At 35.1% G+C, this 27,626-nt stretch overlaps 1 protein-coding gene across 6 annotated transcripts in view; it reads left to right on the forward strand.

The window, feature by feature from the left end:
• Positions 1-27,626, forward strand: part of Diaph2 (diaphanous related formin 2) — a 722,722-nt gene that overhangs the window by 357,459 nt on the left and 337,637 nt on the right. For all 6 annotated transcript variants that reach the window (XM_013115224.3, XM_040744363.1, XM_040744364.1 and 3 more), the window contains one exon: positions 9,527-9,656. In XM_013115224.3, the coding sequence (XP_012970678.1) occupies positions 9,527-9,656 (130 nt within the window). The remainder of the gene's footprint in view (positions 1-9,526; positions 9,657-27,626) is intronic.

The following is a 27,626-nucleotide window of genomic DNA, read 5'->3' on the forward strand; positions in this document are numbered from 1 at the left end:
GTGTTAGTAGCACAGGTATCTTTGTTGCCAACATTGAAGCTCAAGTTTTCTGTAAAAATATCTGAATGACAATTTGCTTACCAGCTTGAGTTAGTTAAGAGGGCATGAGTAATCTACTAGGCTAGCTAGTCCATCACTACACTGAAACACAGTATACCAGACTCACTAAAGTTTAGTGTGAGTATAATTATAGTATTGTTTTAAGGGAAAAAACAAGGGACAGTTTATAAGGCCTACATAGCACAGCATGCACAGTTTGTTTGATTGTTGTGCTCTAGGACAAGTAAGTGGTAAATTGTGATACAGATCAGTGTCATTTTATACAAACTAGCCGAGAACAGCTAGAGCAGTTCTGTCCCTTAGTAGCCACAAATTGCTAGAGTTCTGTAGTTTTAAATTAACATCAGGCTTTGAAAACACACCAAACACAACTTTTTATTTTTAAAATACTGTAAGAGTTTGTAGGTAAACTGTAGACAACTACCTGAGTATCACTTGACCTGGAAATTTTATTTGTCAGTGTGGCACTTAGAAATTAGTATACATCAGAATTACCTGGAGGTTTTCGCAACCCCGCACACACACACATGTTTTCCCTGTGATTAAGCAAGAAACACACACTGTGTTTCTGATTTAGTTAATTTGAATTTCTAAAAACTTTCTTTATGAGACCAATGTTCTTGGTCAAGGGGTTTCTGTTTACATTCTAGTCAATAACCATGAATTAGTTTCCCATCTTTTAAAAGTGTTCAGAATTGAACCAGGCTGTGCAAGACACCCACTGAGCTGTATCCCTAGCCTAGCACCCAGGCATTCTTTTTTTAATTTGAGAAGATCACTTTTATTAAGGTATTTATGTCAAAATGAATTTATAAAACATGGTGTAAGATAGATGGTTAATAGATGAAGTCATAACTTTCTCTCAAAAATTCAATTTATCAGTTTCTGCTATAGAAAGAACTTGTGGTTCTATACAACAAAACTGCATAAGAGATAATAACTAAGAGATAATTCCCAAAGAAATGCTGTAAAGTATTAATATTTACAGAAACTGTTAAACATGTAAATATTTGTAGAAAATCATTAGAAGCAAAGAGAAATAGCTATGAATTTTAGTTAGAGAATAAAAGACTTGCTAACAAAAATGTTATCATTAAAAGATAATTGTAAAGAGTTCATAGTAAATGTCAGTATGAATCAACACGTAAATATTACCTGTGTGAATTTACAAGTTTATATAAATATATATTGCAAAATAGTTGATCATATTTTTAGCTTTCATTTTTATATATTCTTTATTTATTGAAATTAGAAATAAGCTTGCTTCACATGTCAATCCCAGTTCCCTCTCCCTATCCTCCTCCTCCCTTGCCACCTACCAGCCCCCTCAACCCACCAGCCAATTCCCACTCTGCTCCCCACGGAGGACCTAGGCCCTCCCCCATGTGTCCGGAGGAGAGAGCATCCCTTCCTGTGGAATGGACTCCCAACGTTCATTTGTATGCTGGGGAAAAATACAGATCGTCTATCTGAGGCCCCATAGATTTCCAAGGCCTCACTGACACCCAAATTTAGGGGTTCTGGATGAGTCCCATGCTGGCCCCTCAGCCATCAGTATGGGGTCCATGAGCACTTCCTTGATCAGGCCAGCTGTTTCTGTGGGTTTCACCAGCCTGGTCTTGACCCTTTTGCTCATTACTCCTCCCTCTCTGCAACTGGGTTCTTGGAGTTCGGTTCAGTGTCTAGCTGTGGGTGTCTGCCTCTTCTTCCGTCAGTCACTGGATGAAGGCTCTAGGGTGGCATACAAGGTAATCATCAGTCGCATTATTGGAGAAGGGCAAGTAAGGTAGCCTCTCCATTATTGCTTAGATTGCCAATTGGTGATATCCTTGTAGGTCTCTGGAAATCTCACTAGTGCCAGATCTTTCGTCAAACCTATAATGACTCCCTCTATTATGGTATTTCTCATCCTGCTCTCTATTCTTCCCCAGATTCTACCTTCCTGCTCCTGCATGTCCTCCTCTTCCCTCCTCTTTTCCCTCTCCCATTTTTCTTGCTCCCTCTCCCCTCCCTCCCTGTGCTCCTAATCCTCTTAGGAGATCCTGTTCCTTTTGCCTTCTCCAGGGTACAAAGCATATCTCTCTGAGTGTCCTCACTATTTCCCATACTCTCTGGCGGTGTGATAAAAATCAGTAGCCCTAATATATATGGGCTGAGGAAGAAATAAAAAAAATCACCCTTTATAATAGCCACAAAAACATAAAATACCTTGGGGTAACCCTAACCAAACAAGTGAAAGACCTGTATAACAAAAACTTTGAATCTTTCAAGAAAGAAATTAAAGAAGATACCAGGAAATGGAAAGATCTCCCATGCTCTAGGATAGGTAAGATCAACACAGTAAAAATGGCTATCTTGCCAAAAGCAATCTAAGATTCAATGCAATCCCCATCAAAATACCGGCACAATTCTTCACAGACCTTGAACGGACAATCCTCAACTTTATATGGATAAACAAAAAACCCAGGATCGCCAAAACAACCCTGTACAATAAAGGAACCTCTAGAGCTATCACCATCCCTGACTATAGAGCCACAGTCCTGAAAACATCTGATATTGGCACAAAAATAGACAGACCAATGGGATCGAATTGTAAACCAAGATGTTAACCCACCCACATATGAACACTTTGTTTTTCATATATTCCTTATGTCTTTCACATCACGCATGCTGATCCCACCTATCTCCCATTCCTTTGCGTCTGCTCTTTGTCCCCACAACTTCCTCCCCTCCAAAATAAAACAAAATCAATTTTTTTAAAAAAAAGGAAAACAGTGAAAATCTCATCATGGAAGCTGCAGTGTGACACAGTGAGTCGTGCATTAAACCCCATTATCTATACATTTTACATGCAGGTGTTCATCATGAAGAATCATTTATTTGATTAGAGGCTTCTGGTCTCTGATAAATTAGAGTTACTGGGCCCTCACTGGGACTCTTCCTGGACATCCTATTGCATCCCCTTGTGCTCTGAGTATGATCCTGTAGCTCTGGGTCTTCAGAACAACACCGCCCCCCAGCTGTGCTCTAGCAGATCACACATAGGATGGAGGTTGGTGTGGGCCAATAGTTAACCCTGGTTCTGCGCCAAGGTAGTTAACAGGCACCCATGAATTCTTAATTTTCTATTTTTATTTCTTCTAGTGCCTATTCTCCTCTGGCCTAATTATGCTGAACTTATTCAGGATGATAATTATAATAACTTTTACCACTAGCCTCACCATTTTCCAGCTGCTGGCTCTACTGCCCCCTCTATTATCCAGTTATTACCACAGTCAATATTTTGAATAAATTATCCTTACACATTACCTCCTCTTTCGGGCTATCCATTTCATTTAATTTTATGTCCTTGGCACTATTCTGGAACAATACTTGAAGGTCACAAAAGATTTCTCTAATCATCAAATTAGGCTTAATTATCTTTGGCTTGTCTGGTGCATTTATTCATTGAACATTCCAGGGGGAAACCTGATCATAGTCCTCATTCATAAGGAGGTCACAATCTGGTAGGTGATACTGAGCATGTAAACAGAATTATGTACTGTGAAATAAATGTTACAACCAGAGCATGTATAAATCTCTATGGAAAAAACAAAAGTGGTATTTATTAATTATACTCAGTGAAGTTGGAAAAGACTTATTATTATTAATGACACATCTTCCTGTGCAATAGTTCCCCTTACCATACACCTTCTTCATAACATATAGCCCATTATTAAATCCAGTAGATATTAAATCTCAATGTGTATAAGTGAACAGGCTATCTTCTGGCACCAACCCTTATTAACAATTGAACTCTGTCTATATGCTCTATGGTTCCTGTTAAATGGGCATAGAGATAACTAATTCACTAAATTGTTTTGCCACAAAGTTACTCTGTATATTTTCTCTTTTCTATGTATTTGCCTATTTTCTATTAAATTCAAACCTTGAGGTTTCAAAGTTATCACACACCATTATTTGTCTCTTATGCTAATATTTAGGACACTGTCTGTTGCACAGTGGAGAATATTATAACTTCACTCTGGCTTTCATCCTCACTTAATTCTCAACATATACAGCGTCCTGGAGAAGTCAAGCCTTTGTAGTCACTGCCTGACTGCATGTATGAGTGTGTTCTTGCATGTGTGCATGTGTTTGCACATAAACATGAGACTAGAGCTATATTTAGCTGTATTCCTATTTGCCATACACAAATGAGAGTTACTGTAAAGAAACATTTGTTCACGAACTAGTATGTTATGACATGCTCCTAGATTCTGTGATTAAAATGTACTACTAAAATGGTCTCTCCATGCTTTCAAACTTCATATTGCATGCAAAAACTGTTGTATTCAGTTGTCCAGAGCATAGAAAATATGACCTATTACATTCTTTTTGGGGGGTGGGGGAGGTTGAGACAGGATTTCTCTGTGGCTTTGGAGGCTGTCCTGGAACTAGCTCTTGTAGACCAGGCTGGTCTGGAACTCACAGAGATCTGCCTGCTTCTGCCTCCGGAGTGCAGAGATTAAAGGTGTGTGCCACCACCACCCGTCCACCTGGAACATTCTTAATGGAGAGAAGTACTCACAGAAGCTGTGGTAATTAGCTAGTCTTAAAGTGTGAGTAGGTATTTAACTAATAAATACAAGTAGAGAGAAAGATGGGTTTCTAAACAAGGAATAACACACTGAGCCAGGCATTGGTGGCAAATGCCTCTAATCCCAGCACTGGGGAGGCAGAGGCAGGAGTACCTCTGTGAGTTCAAGGTCAGCCTGGTCTTCAGAGCAAGTTCCAGGACAGCCTCCAAAACAATACAGAGAAACCCTGTCTCAGAAACAAACAAACAAACAAACAAACAAACAAAAAAGACTGCACTTTGTGCAAACCTATGACTATATGATGTGTATTTATGGAATTGTAATCTAGTCTGAGCAATAAGTGACATTTTCAATAAAAAAATACAAGAGCCAGCACATAAATGGCTTTGTATGCAAAAGAAAGAGGTTGGAGGTTTGATGTTTTTCTAGATGAAATAGATCCTTTACATTGGTCATTTTCAGGCAATCCTATTAGCCATGAATTAAGAAACTGAAGGATGGTATTTCTATGTAGTGAATAAATTAACCACATTTGCTTTCTTTACTTTAAAAAAGAAAATTTCATTCTGACAAGTTGCTCTACCAGTTTTGTTTTTTCATTCCCCCCCCCCCTTTTATTTTCAGTTCAAACTGAGGACAAAACAATAAAAAAATGGGTTTGTCCAAGAAGAAAAGAAAATTACCTCTGGACAAGGTCCTTCACAGATGGATTGAATGTGGTTGATCATTAAGACGTTTCTGTCTCTCTGGTCGTGTGCAGGAATCTGTGTGTAAATAGCCAGATTTCAGAACAGTGCCATGACCAACAGTTACTAGGCTTGAATGAGTTAGAGTTAGAATCAGTAAAACCTTTTAGAAACCCTGGGGAGATGGCTCAGCGTTTAAGAGCACTTGCTGTCCATACAGAGCACCTGGGTTTTGTTCCCAGTACCCATACTAGGCTGTTCTCAGAAGTCTTTAAATCCAGATCCTGGGGATCTGCCGCCCTCTTCTGGCTTCCAAAGATACCTGTATACATGTGGCATACACACAAACACATAAGCACCTAAAAACGAATACTTTTTAAAATTAGGTGACTACTAATTATTTTTCTCTCTAACTAAAGCTTTAGTATTGTATTTGAACATGCAAAATTTATTATCTTTTGCTATATTTTATTTATACATATTTTAAAGAGATGAACAGAAGGGTTCGAGAGATGGTTCAACAGTTAAAAGCACTGACTGTTCTTCCAAAGGACCCGGGTTCAATTCCCAGCACCCACATGGCAGCTCACAGCTGTCTGTAACTCTAGTTTCAGGGAATTTGACATTCTCATACAAAATATATACAGGGAAAACACCAGTGTAAATTAAATAAATAAATCTTGAGGGGGTGGAGAACAGAATTGGCCATAGAAATAGGTGTTCTACCAAGGATATTTTGTATTCATGTACAGTTTCTGAATGTTATTAAAGATTATGGAGATTGAATTCATTTAATTTTAGTTATTAATCTTTGTGTATAACAGTTACTGGCCAGGGGACTTCAATTAAAACTATTATGTATGTGGTATATTAGCTGACAGCTCTTGGTTATTGCAATAATTCACTTGCATTTTCATTGATATTCACTAAGTTGAGTTACAGACATAATACAAAAGTTTCAGCTTTTCAAAATATTTATATTTTATGAATCTACTATTTTGTTTTTAATGTTTTGAAATATAGACAAAATAGGTGATTGTGGACTAGCCTCTCCCAATCCTTTGGTAGCTTATAAAAATAAGTTAGGTGTCTGTCCTGTGTCCTTCCTCAGTGAAGCTTGAAGAAGGAATAAACCTGAAACACCAACAAAGGTGCCAAAATGCACTTTGCTTCTGGCTACACCAGTCTTTGAAATGCTTGGAGCATACTCACCTCGGAGACTTAGGCATGCTGGAGGTTGGCTACCTCCTTGTTTAGATATTTGACATGAATATAAAATTTTAACATGATTTTAAGTAATCAGATAACAAACAGAAATCAGTTTTATCTCTTAATAAACTAACCCAGCTAATTTGGAAGTGATTTTGTACATATTCAGATTAGATTAACTGTTCTACACCCAAGAGATGAATATATCCAGCTTGTCTACTTACAACAGCAATCTGTTGGATAAATGTCATTAACTAGTAGGATTGATGAAAATGCTTTTAGTTGCCTTCTGTGCTGAAAATGAACAATACTACATGGACTGAGAAGGAAAGACTATAGGTAGTGTATAAATGATACAGAGGAAGAAATGCTGCAGACACAGTATAAAGTAATGCAGTGCATTAAGGAAAATTGTTTAGCATTATATTTTAATATTATTTAGTTTTTAAGAATTTATCTGAAGATTATACATAAAAAGAAAGATTTATAAAGACCACCTATTGGTTATCATTTCCTGCCAGTTTGAGACATTCAAAAAGACTCTATCTGTGATGTTTTCTCAAAAATAAGTATTTCTATATAGACTAAACATCTTGTCTCCTCAACTAGAGCTATTTCTCAGATTGAGAAGGCAGGTGTTTCACCCTGTTTGCCCATCTTTGAAGGGAATGTTATGGTTCTAAAATGTTACAAGCATATTTTGTCTAGGAGGCCCATTGATTTAAATAGAAATAATAACAAGCTTAAGTGAGATGTTATCCTGTATTTGTTTTTGTGGATTCAACCATTGACCATGGTAAATTGCAAAACAGAATTATACTGTTAGTGGCACTGAGAGTGAATAAATATGAAAACAGTTTTCAGTGCTTGAAAATGGTTCAGTGATTAAAGAGATCTGAAACAGGATCCTTAGGAAGCACATAAAACAAAACAAGCAAAAATAAAAATGTCTAACACTTGTTGATTGGAGACAGAGGCAGGCCTAGGGCTTGCTGGCCTGCAAGTCTAGCTGGAATAGCAAGCACCATGTTCACTGACAGACCCTGTTTCAAAAAGCAAGATGGAGAATTATAGAAGATACCAGATGTTGAGTTACTTCCTCAACACATGCATGCACAGACCAGTGCAGCTTCAAACATGTGCATTCACATGCAAACAGCACAGAGACAGCTACACACTCATATACACACAAATGTATAAATTCAGCAATTTAAGAATGCATGTTGATGCGGAAGATTTTACTGTATAATAATGCAAAGCCCTAGACAAAGAAAAAGGAAATGCATAAAATTAACATATGACAATACAATTTTTCTGTTTTATTTGCAATGCTATCTATGGAGGTTTTTAACAGCTGTAAAATACTGGTGCAATTTGGTGTCTTGAACATTGTGTATGAGTATTTTGTTCCTTTTTCTCTTCTTTGTTTGTATGTCTTTGTCTCCACAGACTTTGGAAAAAATCAATTTTCTTACTGTTAGGAAGGGGGGAAATTTTCCTGCAATTTACCTTGGCACCTATTTAGGGGAATCTCAGATGTAAAGTTATAAAGGATTGTTTTTTTAAATGTCCCACATACTTTAAGAATGTTGCACTTTGTGAACATATAACACAGTGATCCCAGCTAAAGAGTTCTCTTTGGGGACCAGAGCCTTCCATTGATTCTTCTATAGCTGCTAGCCTTACTTAAGATAAACTGCCCTTGAGGTTCCTGTTGCTTTTTGTTCTTACAGCTTGTCCTTGGATTGTGGGATTCAACCTTGTAGTACTAAAAGGTGTTTGGTGAATGAGCATGAGTTCAGCATTTTAAATATTTTCCATATATGGAATACTGTATTTGTAGATTTTCTCAAAGAAATATAATAACGAACACCGGAACACTATGCTTCCTGTGTGTCCATTTGTTCATAGAATCTTGAGGCTAATGTTCTTTATAATTGTTCACATCATCAGGATGTAAATAGTCAATAAAAGGTTTAACACAAATCAGACTTGATATATGCCTGATTTAACAAATAGTATGATTTTTTAGTCATTAATTACCTAATTATGCTCTGCAGCCTTTCCTAAACATGTTTGTAATGAAGATGTTTTTATTCTAAACAAAGTAATCCTTAAAACTAAAACCCCAAATCAGTATGAACACCAGTGGAGAAAGATATTATCTAGGTATTATAGAATTAAAACATCCAATAAATGAAGAAAAATGTGAAATGCTGTCTTGTATTTATCACTGCTTGTAAGTAAATCTCTGATTTCATTTGCAACTGTGTCTAGTTTAAGAGATCCAAAAAAGGAAACATTAGAGCCTCCCTCCTAAATTTTTGTGGTCTATCCTTTAAAGATTCTTGTCAATCTATTGATAACATCTTTTTTCTATTGTATTTCTAAAAAAATCATACAATGTTAAGCAAATAAATAATAAATAATTTCATGTCTCCATGTCTGTGTAGTCTGATTTTGGTTTATAAGTCTGAAAGAAACAACTTTGTAATTTCTTTTCTTATGGCCCCTGCAAGTATAGGAATGTAAAAGATGCTGACTGTTTTATGTTAATTTGCATAGATGATAGCTAGAAATAAATTTAATCTCACAAATGAATGCATCTTTTAAGAATATATATTATAATAATACAAAGACCACAGTGTTCTTAGAATCAACACACATTAACTGAGGCTATTACTATAAATACTTAAATGAATGTTCGTGCCTCATAAAAAGAATAGTTCATTTTGCCATTATGATTCAGACATTTTTGAAAATATAGATTAGGGCTTAATTTGCCTCTTTTATTGGTGTTTTTTCTCCTTTATAAAATATTAAGTTCATTTTAAGATCCTGGGCTATGTCACTAGAAGCCATTAAGAAGCAACTGCCAACTTAAAAAATAAGTTCAAGTGAGCTTCATTATGATCTATAATCACACATTTGGTTGACTTTCTTAAGAAAAATGTCTATTATAATTACAAAAAATACTGTTTTCCCTTCCAGATCAGAGATACAAAATCAGCAGATCAAAAAACAACCCTTTTGCATTTTCTTGCTGAAATCTGTGAAGAAAAACACCGAGATATCCTGAAGTTTCCTGATGAGTTGGAACATGTGGAAAGTGCAAGCAAAGGTAATTGATTGGCAGCTGCCTTGAGACTGTTCTTAGCCTGTGTGTTTTAGTATGATGGGAAGATTAAAGAGGAAGCTCTGAGCACTATTAATCATGAGAGTTCTTTGTTGATGTAAGAAAGTGGAAAGATAGTTTTGATTGGCTGATGTTTTACTCCAATGTACATTCAAATAACCTCTCTTCTTTATTTTTAACAGTGCGAGGTCATTGAAGGTTTTGGACCTCTAACCAAACAATACATTCTATTTTTTAAGTTGATAAGAATTTTAACATACACAGTAAAGGAACCATACTTTGTTGATTTCAAAGTGATTCTGACACATTTTTCCTTGAGAAGGATTTAAAGATAATGTTTTGTAGTTTAGTTAAAGAATAAAGGACTTTGGGATGGGTAAAATATGAGGCTGAGGTTTACCAACATGGCAAAGGGATTGCTGTCCAGAGATGTCAACAGGTGCCAGGTAAACTAGCAGAGTCTTTTAGGGCAGATGAAAGGAATAGTTGATGAGCCTATAGGAGCAATGTAGGTACCTTAGAAATATCCAATGCAGACTCAGGTCCCATATCACTCTATACTGAATTCAGAAATGATGACAGGAGGGAAGCAGAATGCTTGTGAAATTTTAAGGCAGGGTGAGTAGCTTCATCAACATTGTCCACACTTAACAAGTTATTGAAATGTAAAAGGAGGATGGATCAGTGAAATACTTTTCTGGATATTATTTGAGTAAAAACTTTATTTTTCTTTTAAATAAGAGAAATAAATGTACTGTAGTGATTATAGTCTGTAACTTGGAGACTTAAAGGACAGACACAAAGCCATATGTTTCCCAAACTTACTACAAACTGAATAACCCTGTTAATGTCTTTAGAAAGAATATTCTGGAAAGTCCAGAATGTCACTTGTGGGCATTGTTCTACAGTTCTCTGCTGCTATGGAATTGCCAGTCAGACCCTTGTCTTCTTTTTAATTTTTTTCTACTATGTCCTTCACTCTGGTCCAAGAACCAAAATTAGTTATTGAAGATTCATTGTGATTCCATAGTATTAATTATTTTCTTCATTAAAGAATAATAGAAAGTTATATTTATTAGTATGCTATAGCTTTTTTGAATCCCTTGGGTTTTAATGTGTACCTTTGTAAATAGAGATTGTATTAAACTGGCAAATAACATGTACCATTAGCACATTACATTATAATTTAAATATGTGGAATACCACAAGTCAAACTAGTTCATAAATTAGGTCATATTTTGCTATTTTAATTGTCCTATATCAGAATATTTTAAATTTCATATGTCTAATAAGTAGAATCATTTTATAAGGAAATAGATAAATTTTAGTTTTAAATGAATTGTCCTGTCAAATTTATATTTATAATGTTCAATTCCTGTATTTAACATACCTGTTGTGACCTTATCTAAAACATATATCTTGGCTTGAATAAAATAGAATGATCGAGTTTAATTCTAAATATCTGTTTTTGATATTGTACATACACACAGGAAGGTATACTGCTTAGTCTGTTTTATTTTGCTGTAATAGAATACCATGTACTTTTGTAATTAACAATGGAAAAATATTTATTTCTCACAGTTGATAGGTTTGGAAGCTTATGATCAAGGAACTTCAAAATATAGCGTTTTTCCCATAAGTCAGTATTTTCTGGTAATCTTAAAGAAATATTAAAATATATGCTTAATTAGACACAAAAGTAAAGTTACCTGGTAAACATTTCTGTTATATAACACATGACTGTATTTTTATATAATGCTTATATTTTTAAGTTGTTTCTAAATCATTAGTACTTTAGCCATTGTTTCAACTGCTAAATGCAGGCACCAGAACAAAACCTTTTAAGCTGTTTCTAAAACATTAATATCAAATACTTTTAGCTATTGTTACAACTGCTAAAGGCAGACAGCAGAACAAAACCTTTTAAGATATTATAAATTTCTAATTCTAATTGTATTATTTGCTAGTTTTAGAGCACTGAGGGTAGTGATTGTCAATAACATTAAGATTAAATACGTAAACTAACATAGAAAGCATACAGTAAAATCTTAGTAAGTACACACCTGTTATATTAATGTCATTAGAACTGAAAGTGATAGTAGTATTAACAATTGAGACACCAGTAAGTGCATTGCAATGTTTTGATTGTTAGATTAGAAGAAAAGATCTTAGATATGTCTTATAGCTCTTCAAAGTTCAGATAAACATGCAGTCTATTCAGCTTTGTTTCTTTCATATGTCTGGGCTTTTTGATAAATCCTTTCATATCTTTCTTTAACATTTTCATTACTTTATTTTCCCCTGTCAAATTCACCCATTTTTTCTGATTACTTGTTTTGTGTATTGACCCAGCCAGTGTATTCACAAGACTGTTGCCAAATACCCTTTTCCTATCTCACTGTTTGGGCTGCAGCAATCCCTACTCTTCACTTGTTTTTGACTAGCTCTTTTTCTTTCCCTGTGAAATTCAAAGAGTTCTCAACTCAAAAACTTCTTAAGCACACCCTGCCTGCTTGCGGCCCACTTTCATTTCCTCCTAGTTCTCATTTCAGTGTACCCAGACATATATTCTCTTGAGCCATTTTTATTCCTTTATAATAATCCTGTCTGTGTGTACAATTTCCTGCTGCATCCTCTGCCTGAAAATCTCACCTGCCTTGTCCTCTAAGACAACTGACTATCATTTGCCAAAACACTGTTCAAAATCCATTTCCTTGCTTCCTAATGTCTTGTTGCCAAAGCCTCAGGAGAAAATACTTTTAAGGTAGTCTCTACGGGAAAAAAAGAAATGGGGAAAGGTCAAGTCATATATGTGTTGTTTATAGTTAAATACCTGTCCTTAATATTTGAGTCTAATTTGTCTTTGCTTCCTAAACATAAATTTCAGGGTCTTTTGAGTCATATTCTGTTACATTCACTACTGTGTTTCATATACTGTATGCATATCCACACTCTCCCAGTGGAAGTAAAAAAATAGATCAACACTATATAATTTGCTTTTGAAAATGGATCATCTTGTGAAATGATCCCCTTATATTAAAAGGCAGAACAATTTTTTTAATTGGAGGTACAGGAATAATGAAAACCTGAATAAATGAATGTACAACATTTCATATATAATGAACAAATGTATAACCACCAGTATCTATCTCTTGTGATTATTAGAATTCAGGAACTTACTTTATAAGAAAATGATGTTTTCTGTCTAGTATGGCAAACAACAGGCATATTCTCACTCAGTACTAAAAGCATAGGCCTCCAAATTGCTGATAATGGAGGGAAATGCCATCACCTTGAGCTGAAAGAAAAACAAAGAATTATGTAAAATGTAGGGAAACCTTTATTTGTATAATTATCTTTATTCTTCACAAGCTAAGCTTTAAAATTATGCATTTCTTGAAGAAGCAAGCCTTTGGTAACAACTTAGCATATTTTCCTAGAGCTCTGTAACTCAAAGATATTGAAGAAAACACATCATTTTTACATTAAAACAGATATATATTACTGAGTAGAATGCAAAAGCCACATGAATTTTTAAAATAAAACAGATGACTTCAAAGAAATTTCACACTTGCAGCAGATCCCTAGGGGTGCATGTTCAATCTTCGCTTCCATTAGGGGTACTTTTGTGGGAGAAGCTTATGAAGCATTGCCTGGAGATTTTGAAAGTGGTTCTGTTTTTATTTGAATTTGTTTAGTTATTTAGTTAGCTATTATTGCTGTGACAGGAGAGGCAAGCAAGTAGAGTAAGAAAGTACAGTGTTTTCTTCCAAATATAAGTTCTTGTAAATCTGAAGTTCAGAAGCAAATAGTATATGATATAACCTTATTATCAGTGAAGTTAATAAAATATTACAGTCAAATTATTTTATTCTGTGATGAATATTAAGGCTGCAGATCCTTTAATTAGTGACTAACATACAAGTGTGTCTCAAGAAAGAAAATCTTATAGCCGTACAGATTTTGATATCTTCAACATTAAAAAGTACCTGTTATAAACACAATTACCTTTTCCTCAATTTTTCATTTTAATGATTATACATGTGTGGTGAAGTGTCTTGCTTTATGTGAACTTGGCAAAAATGAGACATTTAGGAAGAGGGAGATTCAGTTGAGAAAGTACTCCCCTTAGGTTGCCTGTGGCAAGCCTGTGGTGGATTTTCTTGATTTATGATTGATGTGAGACAGTTCAGCTCACGGTGGGTGGTGCGAGCTTTCATCTGGTGTTCTTGGGTGGTATAAGAAGGCAAACTGAGCAAGCAAGTAAGCAGCACTCCCAGGTCTAGGTCCTCAATTTGAGTTCCTGCCTTGATGTCCTTTAGTGACGGACTAGAAGATGATTTGGGATATGGTGTTCTATCACAGCAATAGAAATACTAACTAAGACATGTGAATATATGTTTATATATACTAGATATATAATATATGAAGTATTAATAATTTACTAGACATATTTGGTGAAATCTTGATCCCCTCTCTTCTCCATAGCTATCACTTTAATTTTTAGCTTTGAGGATTTTTATACTTTGATTTAAAACCTTTACTGATTTATAAGTTAGCTCCAGGGATTAAACCAAAAGGGTTAGTAAAGTTTAATTAAAACTATTCTATTCAATACAGGAAAATTATATTAATGTATTTGAAGGCACTATTAATCCTAAGGTTTTACATAAATCCAAAATGGGTTTTACTTCAGTTAAATTAGTACCATCCTACAATATAAAAACTAGTTAAGTTTTCCATGAACAATCTTAATTCCTTATGAATTAAATTATATTTTTCTTAATCAACCTTGCGTTTTGATATCTGTCTTATTTCTATGTTGTATTGCTAAGTGACTATGTATACTGATTTCTTCTCAGGATTAATAGTGGTAAAATTTCACATTAAAAAGAATCTTGTTTGGAAATTCTAAGAACTAAAGATGTAAATTAGAATAGATAAAAAATCAGGCAAAGCAAAACATTTTTAAAAACATTAAGTAACAATGAATAAGTATAAAAGTTGCGGGAAATCGGAAAAAATCAAGGATGTTAGAGCCAGAAGAAGCTTTAGAGGTAAATCTACCAAGAATGGCACTGAGTCTAGCTTCATCCTTTTATAGTGGAAGAAACCGAGCCCACAAATGATGAAGGAATTGACAATGATCACACAGCTGTATGGAAGATTGTTCAAATTTTAGCCATATTTTCATACTTGAGATTCACAGGAAGATACTGGAAAATATACATAAATAAACCCTAAGCAATTAAAAATCCTACTATAGCATAAATGCCCCTCCTCTGTGTAGTTGTCTTACTCCAAATGCACAGAATTAGCCTTTCCTTTATTGGTGTCAGTGGCAGTATTGGAGCTTATTGATAATAGAGCACATTCCACATTTTATATTAGTTTCTATATGCACCATGTAGACTGATTTCTTAGATTCATAGATTATTTCCTGATTGGACTCACAGTCACAGTGTACACATAGCAACCCAGATACATCTAAGTACTCAATAAAGAACTGAAATTAAATAATTGATTCCATTTTAATGCAGGGGATATTTATCAAAATCAGATAAATATTTTATAGTTGGCTACTTACTGTTTGCTATAAAGAGAAGAAGCTAGACAAGTCCATATAAAACGCTGTGGCTTAAGAATATTTCCTACTCTGTATTTCACCTCTTTCAATGAGAAAGTTTAAAGTGAAAACAGTTGAACTAAAGATAGAGAACCTGAACTTGCATAGCTCACCAAACAGACGTTTATGAGGAGCTTTAAGGACTATCTCAGGTCAGGAGTAGCACCTGCAGTTGCTATCTTTATTCTAATGCCTGGAAAATTATTTCCATATTACCTATTGTTAATTTCCTTGCAAAAAACTATATGAATTTGAGGATATATTATATTAATGTGGGAAAGCATGGTGTGTGTGTGGGTGTGTTTGTGTGTGTGTGTGTGTGTGTATGTGTGTGTGTGTGTGTGTGTGTGTGTGTAAGTGGAAGTCATAGGACAACTTAGTTTTCTCCATCCTATGGGTAGGGTACAGGGTCAGAACTCAAATTAGCAGGCTTGGTTGCAAGATAGATCCTTTTTTCACTGAGAAATCTTGCTACTAGCATAGAATATTGACCTTAGTTAAGTGTTAATAGTCTGAATAACACTGAGTACAGAAAATACTATATTGTTTTAATAAACATGGTAAAATGTTTGCTTAGCTTCTTTCGGGATTTTTGTGTGTAGAATGCTTTAAAGAATTTGAACAACTTTTGTCAGACATTCTATTCTATTCTGTTCTATTTTGTGAATACCATAAACATTTTAACATGTAGGAGAATGCCATTAAGTTTTATGGAAACAAATATTTATTTTAAAACATCATTTTTTTCAACAAATTTACTTCTTTTGACATAGTTACATTTGTGTGTTTAAAAACCAAGTTTCACTTGTCAATCCCAGTTTCCTCTCCCTCGCTTCCAAACACCCAAACGTCTACCAATGCTCACTCTGCTCCCCTGGGGGATCTTCAAAGTCTCTCATATTATCCCAGGCAGGGCCCAGGCTATTCCCCATGTGTCCAGGATGAGAGAGCATCCCTCCATGTGGAATGGGCTCCCAAAGTCCATTTGTATGCCAGGGATAAATACTGATCTACTATCCTAGGCCACCACAGATTGCCACGGCCTCATTACCAACACCCAAATTTAGGGGATCTGGATAAGTCCCATGCTGGCCTCTCAGCCATCAGTATGGAGTCCATGAGCTCCCCCTTGTTCAGGTCAGCTGTTTCTGTGGGTTTCGCCAGCCTGGTCTTGAACCTTTTGCTCATCACTCCTCCCTCTCTGTGACTGGATTCCAGGAGTTCAGTTCAGTGTTTAGCTGTTGGTGTCTGCCTCTGCTTCCATCAGTCACTGGATGAAGGCTCTAGGATGGCATATAAGGTAGTCGTCAATCTCATTATTGGGGAAGAACTTTTAAGGTAGCCTCTCCACTATTGCTTAGAATGCCAGTTGGTGTCATCCTCTTAGAGTGAGATCTCATCTTAGAATTCAAAATAGCAGCATAAATAGCAAAACTAGAATAAGGGAAAAAATTTGAGGTCTAAAAGAAACGTGTGCTGATTTTCTTTAAATTGTGGTGAACACATTTATGGTGAGATTTACCCTCATTAAATACCCAACATATTATTGTTGATGATGCATTATTTGGATTTGAGTATGTTGTGCAATATACTTCATTTTTGTTTGTTTAATAATTTGTTTAACTTTGCAGTACTTGGAATCAAGCCCAGCACCTTACAGATGCAGGTGATTAGTGACTCCAGGGCCTCTAACAAACGTTTCTTACATGCTTACCTCGCTCATTTGTCAGGGTATTTTAACTTTCATTTGTTAGAACACCTTAGCCTTTGTATCCTGGAGGCTTTTTGGCTGGTGAATTATGCCATTTTCCCTATGACTATGTCAGAACCTAGACTTCTATGCCTTTTTTTTTCCCTAACTGAAATGTCACCTCCATTTCCCAGCAATTTTGTGCTCTGTGTGGCTTTTTACTCCTATCCTTCTGTAGAAGGGCTTCTATTTTGAATTTCAATAGTTATTTATTTCGCTTGGGGATGAGAAAACATCTAACCTTTTCGTTTCATACATTTAGTACAGAGTTTCCTTTTTTGAAGCTGTATCCCAAAATAATACTTTCTCAATAATGATTGATGTCATTAGGCTTTTTTTTATTATGGCAATATTTGACATAGCATTGGCATTAACACATTCATTTTAGTGATTATTTATTCAGCATCAGTTTAATCTTGCTACTATCTTTAAACCTACTGTGGGACTTTATGATTACTTATATTTCTTAAAACTATGTCTGCAGATATTAAAGGAGTTAATAGAGAAAATTTGCTTTTTAAAATATCCTCATTGAGTAGTTAAAATAATGTAGTCATCATACTGTGCATGCTTAGGGTGAGTGTTCTACTGGAAAGGAATGTGTTAGGGCTTCTAGAGGAACTTACTGGTCATGTTGTTTTACTTGATCTAGATACTGTGTCTGTATTTAGTTTATTCAAAATCATTAACCAGGTCACCTACATGCACTTTCTGATGTTAGTTAAACTTCAGTAAAATACATAACGGTAATAATTCATGATTTTAAAATGTGTCATAGCGTATGAAAGGTGAAGCAGATACTGCTTTTTAATTCAAAGGATCATTTTATTTTTATGTGTGCTTCATTAAAGCAATCACATGTGTTGTATAAATATAAATAGGCAAGTGTTGTCAAAGTTCATTTGACATTATTTTAAATAATTCATGCTTTTCAGCAAGCTGTATGTCACTTTAGGATTTTATCAAAGCATCTTTTAATCTAAGAGTGATATTTATGCTTTCTATACTAAGTAAAATAACAAAATCCATCAACCACATTATATACAAGTAAAGATCAAGGAGGTCTTTATTCTAGTTGTTATCAATATGATTCTGTCTGATGTATCCTAACATAGCTTAGCACACAGTGAATTAAAACTCCTACCAAGAACCTCTTGTAGCTGGGCGTTGGTGGCGCACGCCTTTAATCCCAGCACTCGGGAGGCAGAGGCAGGCGGATCTCTGTGAGTTCGAGGCCAGCCTGGTCTACAGAGCGAGTTCCAGGACAACCTCCAAAGCCACAGAGAAACCCTGTCTCGAAAAAACAAAAACAAAACAAAACAAAAAAAAAAGAACCTCTTGCTGCTGTCATTTTTTTTACTTCAATGTCTGGAAATAGAATATTTGTAACTTTTGGTCAGTTTAATATCATTTTGAATCCCAAGTAATTCCTTATAAGTCAGGTATTTATGCATCAGTTTTCCTCACTTCCTTAGCCCCTAAACATAATGAAAACGTTAGGACATGCTTGATGTAACAGGTTAAATTACTGATGTTAAGTAGTAATGTCAAAGTGGAAGGAGAAGGTAGGGGCAGAAGGTAGAATCATAAACACCAACCATTCCTATCACAGGAGTCATATCATAAAAGGGAGAAAGATTGTGGCCCTAATTGGGTATTAGGTGGAATACAACTGCAATCTGACCTTCGTCTTCTTACCATTGCTGTAATTTTCATCACTACCTTAGTCATTTGATGCTCTACTGTATTGTCAATAATGATAAGCCTAAAACAGGGACATAGAGGTATAGGGATTTCAAGAAAATTCCAGAACTACCCAAACGGTTGCTTATATTCTGTACATTTTATACATTTCAAACTAACTTAAACACAAAGATCCAATTATAAGAATTAGCACTGTTGTTGTGATTTCCTTCTGGAATTTTGGATTGCACAAGTTAGTGAGACGATCTTAGTAAATGGAAAATATAAACTCTTGATATCTGAATCAAATTCTTTAGTAGCCTTTCATGTAAAGCATGAAGAAATGAACTGGCAATTTGATCTGCAGACTGATTGAAAGTAGTTATGGGAGTCTACAGCTATACTACCCTGAATGTGCCCGATCTTGTCTGATCTCGAAAGTAGTTATGGGAACCACCAGTACTATTTGGGAAGCTAATGGCTCTTCAGCAAATAATGCTGGTATAGCAGCATGTAAAAGAAACATACTAAAAAAGATGTGTCCAGGTATAGGATTAATGACGTCTGTAAATTCTAGTTTTACCTTTGTCATCCAGCCACTTCCTTGATCATAGTTTGTTCATTTAACATCTCAATATGTATTTTCTTATTTGTACACATTTTTAAGTTGTAAATTAGAGACGGTAGTAGTTATTCTCTGTAGAAATTTTGATGTTCAATGTGGAAATGCCTTAAGAAAAAGGTGTTATACATATGTAACAACTTATTTACTTAAGCTTATATGTAGATGTTTATTTCAGTTGATTTTTGAACAGGTTTTACACTTGTTCAGATTCATTTAAAATTGAAGGTCAATTGCTGGGGTTACATCTTAGTGGTTGACTTATGTTTATCAATTGGAACACCTTGTGTTCAATACCCAACACCAAACAATAAATAAGTACCTGAACAAATAAATATAAAAATCAAAATGTTTAAATCATAAATATTTTTGAAATATTGTATGATAACATTAACTTGTATTGTTTTCTTTAAACATTCTCACACACTTTTCAGTTGGGTGATTTTTTTCCTAGAAATAAAAATTTAAAAATACACAGGTTCGTGTTAGTTTGAAGATTTATGTCTAATTTATATGAATGTGTGTATGTGTGACTTTCTGAATGTCTATGCATCCCATGCATGCAGATGCCCACAGACACCATAGGGCATCAGCAAATCCCCCTGCACTGGACTGATAGGCAGTTGTGAGCTATAGTGATATATCCCCCTCTCCAGAATAGCACTGGCCACACCCGCTTGGGCATGGTCACAGGTGTGAACTTGAAGGAGAGTGAGTTTTAGGTCTGAGGTTGGGACAAGTGGTTCTCTCTTGCTTCTGGTCGGGTCACAGAGGGCGTTCTGGGTGAGTCATTGGAGCTGCAACTAGCAGTGGTCACCTGCTTGTTATGTAAGTGCATACCTCCGAATAAAGTTACATTAACCTATTTTGAGACTGGTGCTGTGAATCTTGATCTGTGCATCCTCAGTGATGCACACCACCTGATACTACTGTGAAGTGAACTGGGAACTGAACCCAGATCCCAGCCCCAAGGTTATGTTCCTTTGAATGACATCTCTAGTCCTTAATAGAAGAATTCTTGACCTTTAATTAAAAGTTCCAGTATCTCATAATGTTCTATTATCTGTAACTTTAACATTCATAAACATGGAAGCAAAGAAAAAGTATAAAGTACTTAACTGTATAGTCTCCATGATTTATAAAAAATTAGAAACACATAGAAGATATATATTAAATAATAGTAAAAATAAATGATGATCAAAAGTATATTTTTGGTATACAGTTTAGGGGGTGCCTTATGATTGCATTATCAGTAGGAAATTCATATGTAATGTTTACCTTAACTACTGTTGCTTCACTTAATTATGCATTTTCTGATGCCTATAATTGACAGTAATAATCACTAGTATTTATAAGTGTGAAGATTGCACAATTAATCATAGCTAAGGCTTTAAAAACTGTATTTTGTGATTTTATACTATAACAATTTGGAAATTATATTAGAAAAATTAGAAAAGCTATAAATGATTTATAAATTTAAGATATACCACTAACAGTTTTTATTCTACATTTTAATTAGTATATTGTGGGAATTATATATTTTTTAATTAAGTCATACAAATTACAAACACTGTTTCCATTTCAAATTGTCATCTTTTAAATGTGTAAAAGTTACATCAAGGGCTCGAGAGCTGGCTCAGTGCTGAAGAACACTCTTTCAGAGGACACCGCTACAGATCCCATCACCCACACGACAGCTCGCTACCTTCTGTAACTCCTGATACAAGGGATCAACTACTGTCCTCTTGTCATGGAGGATACCACACACACCTGGTGCACATACATATATGCATGAAGGAAAACATTCATACCCATAAAATATAAAACTAAACAAATGATTTTTAAGTTAGATCCCTAAAATTTAGGGTTTTCATCCTATTGGTTTTTCTTTCTCCATATACTGAGAATAGTCATCCACTCTATAATGATTAGTTAAATAATAAACAATTCTGTTGTCCACCTTCTTGAATGGTGTGATCATTAATGAACATGTTTGTTTAATGATGTTACCATTGAGACCTGGTGTCTTTAAATTGTAGTTGTGTGTATCTTCTTTTAAATATGTCAGGTTTCTTTTGATCACTATTTTTTAGAATTAGATTTATGCTTTTATTAATTTGTGCATCCATTCTTGTGTCTATCTTATGCAAACCATATTAGCTAAACACTCTCCTAGAAAATACTGACACCTAAGCATGATTTTTGGTGTCACTTGTCAACTTGACAGAATCTGGACTCACTGGTAGCTTGGCCTCTGCCAATGCCTGTAGAGGATTGTCTTGATTACATTAATTCAGGTGTGAAGACTCATACCCTCTAGATTAGTGGTCCCCAACCTTCCTAATGCTGCCCCCCTTTAATACAGTTGCTCATGTTGTAGTGACCTCAACCATAAAATTATCTTCATTACTACCTCATGAATGTAATTTTACTACTGTTATGAATTACAGTGTAAATATATGATGTGCAGAGTATCTGATATAAGATCCCTGTGAAAGGGTACCTTGATTCCCCCCTTCCCAAAGGGATCACGAACCAATGCTCTACATGATGCAGTTCGCTGGCTAAGATCTTAGAATGTGTAAATCAGGAAAGGTAACTGAGCAGCATCATGAATTCATCATGAATTCACCTTTTGATCATTAGTGTGATGTGACCAGCTACTTAGAGCTCCTTGCTTGACTTAACTGCCATGATGCTCTGGACCATGAGCTCTGAGTCGGAAAAACATAACTTTCCCTTACATTAATTTCTGCAGGCTATTTTATCTCACAGTAACAGGAAAAGAAACTAGGATGCCAGGACTACACATTCATCTAACATTTTAGGGTGTTTTAGATGAATCTGAAGAAGAGAAAAGTATGACAGCAATTGAGCTAATGAAGCTCAAGACTTGTGTACTATCATCTGACATTCAGTCTCATCAATTAAATTATAAAGTGGAGGAGTTGATTTTGCTTGACTAAGTCTGAATACTTAAGTGTTTTTGTGAGGTCAAACAATTAGCATTTTTGTATTTTGTGCTGCATGTCTTTTTTCTCCCAAAACTAATTATTTCTCTAAGAATTACTTTCCATTGAAAGAGTTAGCATGTAGAAGTATATACTAATCTATACTGTGATTTCTAATGATAAAGATGTGCAAATATTTTGGAAAGTGCAATTTAATTTTCGGCAGTTACAATCCTGTCTGTTAACATTACCTTGTTTGGAGGAAAATCGATGATATCATGAAAAGAAACATCTATAATCAATTGTTCTTGCATCCCAAAGAACTATAATCAGTTAATGATCTCCATTGTCCTGTATGACTCTGGCATTCTAGTGCTTATTTGTTTGTTTGGGGGTTATTGTTGTTTTTGTTGTTTGTTTGCTGTTTTGGATTTTTACAAGGCAGGGTTTCTCTGTGTGTAGCTATAGCTGTCCTGGAACTCACTCTGTACCCCAGGCTGAACTCCAACTCAGAGATCCACCTGCCTTCGCCTAACAAATGCTGGGATTAAAGTATTTTACCACCACCACCCAGCTTTGTGATGCTTTTCAAAATATGAAATTTATGTGACAAACAGCAATTTGAAAGGTGATTTTAAGACTGTGTTTATCTTTAAAGGTTATATTATTAAATTGCAAGCAAATATCTGAGCTAAGAAGGAAAAAGACTTCAGTCTGTCAAAACTAATTACAATAGTGTACCCATAACAGTTAATATGATTTTGATCACTTCTGTTTTCTTCTATTTGTGAAGCTAAACTTGAAGAGGGTAACTACAGGCAAGAACAGTCACTCTGTCACAGGCCAGCAATGTTTTCTTGAGCGTTGTTATTGCCAGCTATCAAAAGGTTCAGTGTGTATGGCTGTAGATGAATGAGTACTTTAATCCCTTAGCAATAAATTTCAGAACACGATTAGGGTGTGGCTCAGTGGTTGACTTATCTAAAGTGGCTGCAACCTGGGGTGTGATCCCTAGCATCATTAAATACACGAGCAAATAAAATAGCAAACATCTAATTGTTCTTGCTAGAGCTTCCTGGGTAAAGGACTTATTTTTCAAAGTTTTTATTTGATTTTATTTTCATGAAAGAAAATAGCACCTACTCCTTTTGCATTCAACAAGAAAAACAAATTGTTAACTAGATTGTTGTGAAGCAGTCTTATCCTATTTTAATTTTACACTGACTTTTCAAATGTATTGTCACTTTAACGGCCATTGAAAATCAGCATCTTCAGGGCACATTATTACTTCTGCAGATTCACTGACCATGTCTATTCCCAGGGATATTGAAATGAAAAGCAAGAACAGGCAAGAATAACATTTATTTCATGAAAGTTTCACTGGAACTCTTATTAGAAGAAGATAAAGAGGGAAATGTTTCACAGGGAGTCATATGACATATTCATGTATACAGTTTTTTTTAGTCACACAACAGAATTTTGAAAGACTACCAGGTAGTTCTTGGAAAGGAATATAGAATTCTGTGGATTTCAAATGGGTTGAAAAATGGTTTAAATATACTGAGCTTTTCATAGCCTGTGGCTTTTACTTTTTGTGTGAGTTATATCTAAGCAAGGATTTTATTATCGTCAATGTTGTTCATGCTGCTATAGTTAAAATTGTCAGTCCCATTACAAATCCACTATTTCAGTTGAGGTTCATAACTCAGCTCTAGAAGTCACCCTGGGCTAAAGATTGGCATACCCATTTAGAAACTGTGGTTCTAATGGTGGCTGTGAATGTGATCAAATATGTAGTAAACATTCAAATTAGCATATGTTACTTTTATGGTATATATGATAAGCAGATAACGTATTGTGATTCCTTCATTATAAAACTGCCTGACAAATGTTAACTAAGTCACTGTAATTGATTAACAAAATTAACAAAAACTTTTTTTCAATCTAATTAGTCCTTCCAGCCAAAATGGAACTTACCTTGGAAGCCATATGCAAAAATACTTCCTGCTAACACCTGAGTAATGACTTCAAAAAGACACCCAGAAATGAATCAACATTATGACCAAATATCTAGTTAATTTGGGCCAAAGTTTAGTGAATGCCATGAAATGGAAGAGTTAACTGGCATTTGAAATTATTTGCAGCCACAGATGCAATTATCTACTAGGTTTTTGTTTTGTTTTGACACACACACACAGTCTCATTATGTGATCCTAACTGGCCTGGACCTTTCTGCTATTCCCAGTCTAGATCTGAACTCATGTTCCTGCTGCATCAGTCTCCCAGGCACTAATGGCATACTATCATACCCAACTGTTACTATATTTTTCAAAGTGGATATACAACATCTCAATATAACATTTTTACTATAAAATCAAGCAATTTTGCTTCTTAGGAGAACTAATGTTTCAAATTACCAAATATAAGAATATGTTTTAATCTTAAATTGGGATTATAGATTGAGTCACAATCTGATTTCACCACCACCTGCCACCCCGGCAAAAGAGCAAAGACTTGTGTATAATTTTTATTTTCCTTTTTAATTAATTTTTCATTTATTTTATATCAACCTCTGTTTCCCCTCCATCCTCTCCCCCTGTTTCCTCCCCCACTTCCCTTCTACCACACCCCCCATCCACTCCTCCTCTATATCCATTCAGAAAGGGACAGGCCTCCCATGCTTGTCAACAGAGCATGGCATATCAAGTTGAGACTGGATCAAGTTCATCCCCCTACATCAAGGTTGGGTTAGGCAACCCAGACTGGGGATTGCATAATCAAAAGCTAGCTCAAGATCGAGAGACAAGTCCTCAACTGGAGATAGTTTTTAGAGGTTAAGAGCACTGGCTGCTATCCCAGAGGTCCTGAGTTCTGTTCCCAGCATGTTGCCTCACAACCATATATAATGAAATCTGATTCCCTCTTATGGCATGCAGGCAAGAAGCTTAAAATTATTGTCTATATTTTAAATGCATGATTTTCCTAGCTGATCAATATACAATTGATTAATATTGATCAATATACCTGCTTATGCGTCCATTTGAAGTTTAACTTATCATCAAACGAATTTGAACGATTAAATTTAGCTTAGTTACTTTGCTTCACTTACTGTAAAAGAAAAAAATTGACAAAACCTTGTAACTTAGGATCTTAGTCTTCCTTATGTAATTTACTATTTACAACATCTTAAAAACAGCAGCTCTCTAAACATTAACAATTAGGACTAAGATGGTGGACTACAAGACATAGCTCCTGTCTTCATCATCTAATCGACACAAAGAAAAACTGAGTATATCCATATTCATGTACTCAGGCATTGGGGAAAGTGATATGAGAAGTATGGAAGGTGCTCTTGTGTTTGGAGCAAGGAGAGGTCAAGGAATGTCTCAGAATGCAACATGGAGGATTTTCAGGTAATGGGAATCAAAAGCAAAATGCTATCTAGGAAGAAACTATTTAGTATACCCTAGGAACTGAGGAGTAGCAAGCTAGAGTATGACAGAAAGAAAACAAGGAGCTGCATGGCATTCTGTGAAAAGATACATAAATTCCAGGATTAGGAAAGGAGACTGGATAAATGTGCATATTATCGTTCCTTCTACACATTGCAAAGGAAGCAATCTTTCTCAAGAAGTTTCTTTTGTTATGTAGTTTAATGTTTGTTTGGTTGGTTTTGATCATGTCATAATGACTTTACATGGAATTAAACTCATTGTGTATGATTTCTCTTACTATCTTTTTTGTTCTTTTATCTAGACCTAGTTTTACTTCTGTTCATTGTGTCACCTAACTTATGCATATAATTACAGATGGCTATTGTACTTGGGGAAATTTGGTTTCTGTGATTTACCAATATTTCGCTATTGGTTTATGAATACAGGGTTCATTTGTATATTTCAAATTAAAAGATGAATGCAAATTGTGGGGAATTTGATTTCCTTTAAAAACAAATATAATTAATGTAAGCATATTCTCTTTTCTTGACCTGAATTCATTTTAACTCTGGCTTTTACTCTAATTAATTATCTCATGTAGTGCAGTAAGTCAATCAAGACATTTTTTTTATTATTTCTTGGGACTTCTTTTGTGAATTGCAGCAAAGGGACCAGTAGAGATGACATTTACCTTTTGTTGATGTTGCTCAGGAACAGAAGTGACAATAAGAAGTATTATTTCAATTTAGATTTATAAAAGGGCAAATAACTTGGCTATCATCATTACTTGAAGAAGCCTCTCTACCTAGCAACTTCCTTTTCAATCACTGTAGTCACTAAATCATTAAGAAGTAAAACAGAGACGGTAATGCCTCCTGAAGTTCCTTTATTGTACGGGGTTGTTTTGGCTATCCTCAGTCTTTTGTTTTTTCATATGAAGTTGAGAACTGTCCTTTCAAGGTCTGTGAAGAAATGTGCTTGGATTTTGATAGGGATTGCATTGAATCTGTAGATTGCTTTTGGCAAGATTGACATTTTTACTATGTTGATCCTTCCTATCCAAGAACATGGGAGATCTTTCCATTTTCTGGTATATTCTTTAATTTCTTTTTTAATGACTCAAAGTTCTTGTCATACAGGCCTTTCACCTCTTTGGTTAGAGTTACCCCCAAGATATTTATGTTGTTTGTGGCTATTGTAAAGGGTGATGTTTCACTTGATTTCTCACTCAGCACATTTATTGTCTATATTAATGGGAAAGATGTCCTTAAAAATAATTTAATTGTTTTATGCCTATAAACCTGTTTTCCCATGAAACATTAAAGTTTTCATTAATAAATGATGTGGAATTCTTCAGAAATCCAATTCTTGGAGTTGTATCTAAGAGTGTAGGACTTAAAAACTGTTAATAAAACTACAATATAGTGTATTCCACTGTAATGTTTTAATTGTTTTTGACTGGTCATGCATTCTAAGTTCTAAATCAAGGTGACCACTTTAAATATTTATGAAGGTGAAGTACCTGAAGCAGTCCCACCAGGCATTTGATGGCGATATCTTAGGATTAGTCTTCCATTAGAGAATCCTAACTCATTAAAGACCATGACAGAAACATCTGATTTCTACTTGCTGCCATGCATTTCTGTAAAGGATGGTGGGAAGGAAAAAGCATAGGCAGCTGCAGAGCACAGGGAATGAGACAAGAAAAGGAGGGATTAATCTGGACTTTTCTGAAGATATCCAGCCAAAATGGTCTAGTAACCATTATCACAAATTTTTGGTCATTGGATGATAGAGTATTGTTAATGCTCATAATCCTACTACTGTCTCAGACACATATATACTCTTTTGTGAACTTATTTTCAATAGATTAGCAAATGATGTAACAA

Source organism: Mesocricetus auratus, unplaced genomic scaffold, assembly GCF_017639785.1.
Source record: "Mesocricetus auratus isolate SY011 unplaced genomic scaffold, BCM_Maur_2.0 Super-Scaffold_100003, whole genome shotgun sequence".
Lineage (NCBI taxonomy): Eukaryota > Metazoa > Chordata > Mammalia > Rodentia > Cricetidae > Mesocricetus > Mesocricetus auratus.